This window comes from Amphimedon queenslandica, unplaced genomic scaffold (assembly GCF_000090795.2).
Source record: "Amphimedon queenslandica unplaced genomic scaffold, v1.1 AMPQUscaffold_13140, whole genome shotgun sequence".
In the NCBI taxonomy this organism is placed as follows: Eukaryota; Metazoa; Porifera; class Demospongiae; order Haplosclerida; family Niphatidae; genus Amphimedon; species Amphimedon queenslandica.
In genome coordinates, this window is record NW_003546624.1 from 97063 (window position 1) to 98619 (window position 1557).

The following is a 1557-nucleotide window of genomic DNA, read 5'->3' on the forward strand; positions in this document are numbered from 1 at the left end:
CTACAAGTGCATCTACTATCATACAGTGAGTCGTAATGAAGCAGAGGAGAGACTGAGTCAAGCAGACACTCAAGCAGGTACTTTCCTAATTAGAGATAGTAAAAGCAAACCTGGACACCATTATTTCCTCTCACTTAATTATAGAGTTACTATCCAGCACTATCGTATGAACAACGAGTTTAATAAGTATTATACAAGCCATGATCTCAAGTTTGACTCACTCAATGACCTAGTACATCACTACATGATGAAAGCTGATGGTCTGGCCTCCTCACTAACAGTTCCTATACCCAAACAAGCAAACACACCCATTGCAATGAATAAAGAGTGGGAAATTAAAAAGTCAAAAATTACGTTTTTTAAATGCATACATGTAGGAAAGTTTGGAGAGACATGGAAGAGTGATTGTAAAGGTAAAGGGCCAGTTACGATTAAAACAAACATAGCAACAAATATTACGCAAGAAACATTTCTTGATGAGGCCAACATACTGGGAAAACTTCATCATAAGAACATCATCAGTCTATATGGTGTTTGCACTGAAAGCTATCCTTTTTATATTGTAACAGAACCAATGAATGGAAACCTCAAAGGTTACCTAACTACAAATAACACTACACCAGCAGAGTTGGTAGATATCACTATTCAAGTTACTGATGGTATGAAGTATCTAGGAGAACAAGATTACATTCATTGTGATCTAAGAGCCATCAATATACTATTAGGAGATCATAACACTCTCAAGATAGCAAACTTTCATCTTGCTCAACACCTCAATAGCAATAAATACTGGACTATTGAGAAAGGAACTAAGCTAGCTATAAGATGGACAGCACCTGAAGGATATGCTTTAAACCGACTGAGTATTAAATCTGATGTTTGGTCATTTGGTATATTACTATGGGAACTGGCTACCAAAGGGGATCTACCATACCGTGGTATGACTAATAAAGAAGCAGTAGAATTAGTGTCAGAAGGTGATCATATATTCATACCCCAGGATTGTCCTGAACGATTTGATCAACTTATGATCAACTGTTTGAAATATTATGATGACAAGAGGCCAAACTTTAAAGATATCTTTGATGTACTTATCACATATGATACCCACGATACTTAATGATATATACATGTATATTGACATTAAGTCGTTACAGCCTAGGATATTAGTCCCCATCCTATTTTACCTTTCATCATTGATTCATTGCTCAAAATAATTTTGTGAATGCATCATCATCAAAATTAAGCAACAGAGACATACATACACAATACACATATGTACATGTATTCCAAATCTCTTATTCCCTCTCTCCCTATAACATACGTGACTCAATGAGATGGTTTTATCATTGACTCCATTGAGGTTTCCCTTCTTAGGACCAAACAATCTCCTCCAATGATAATGATAAGTAATACCTGGTGATGAATCAGGCCATGTACTGGAGAATATCTTAATATGATCAGTTGGTAGTGTAATAACTGGATGTTTATTAGCAACTGCTATTGTAAGGACTGTAGAAAGAGAGAGAGGAGGAGAGATGGAGGGAGGAGAGAATA

At 36.1% G+C, this 1557-nt stretch overlaps 1 protein-coding gene across 1 annotated transcript; it reads left to right on the forward strand.

Annotated features, from left to right (window-relative positions):
• LOC109584989 (tyrosine-protein kinase SRK3-like) lies at positions 1-1214 on the forward strand. Its single transcript, XM_020000900.1, has 2 exons — positions 1-77; positions 145-1214. Exon 2 carries the CDS (start codon positions 167-169, stop codon positions 1118-1120), a length of 954 nt encoding a protein of 317 aa, XP_019856459.1. The 5' UTR covers positions 1-77; positions 145-166; the 3' UTR covers positions 1121-1214.
• Positions 1215-1557: the final 343 nt, after the last annotated feature.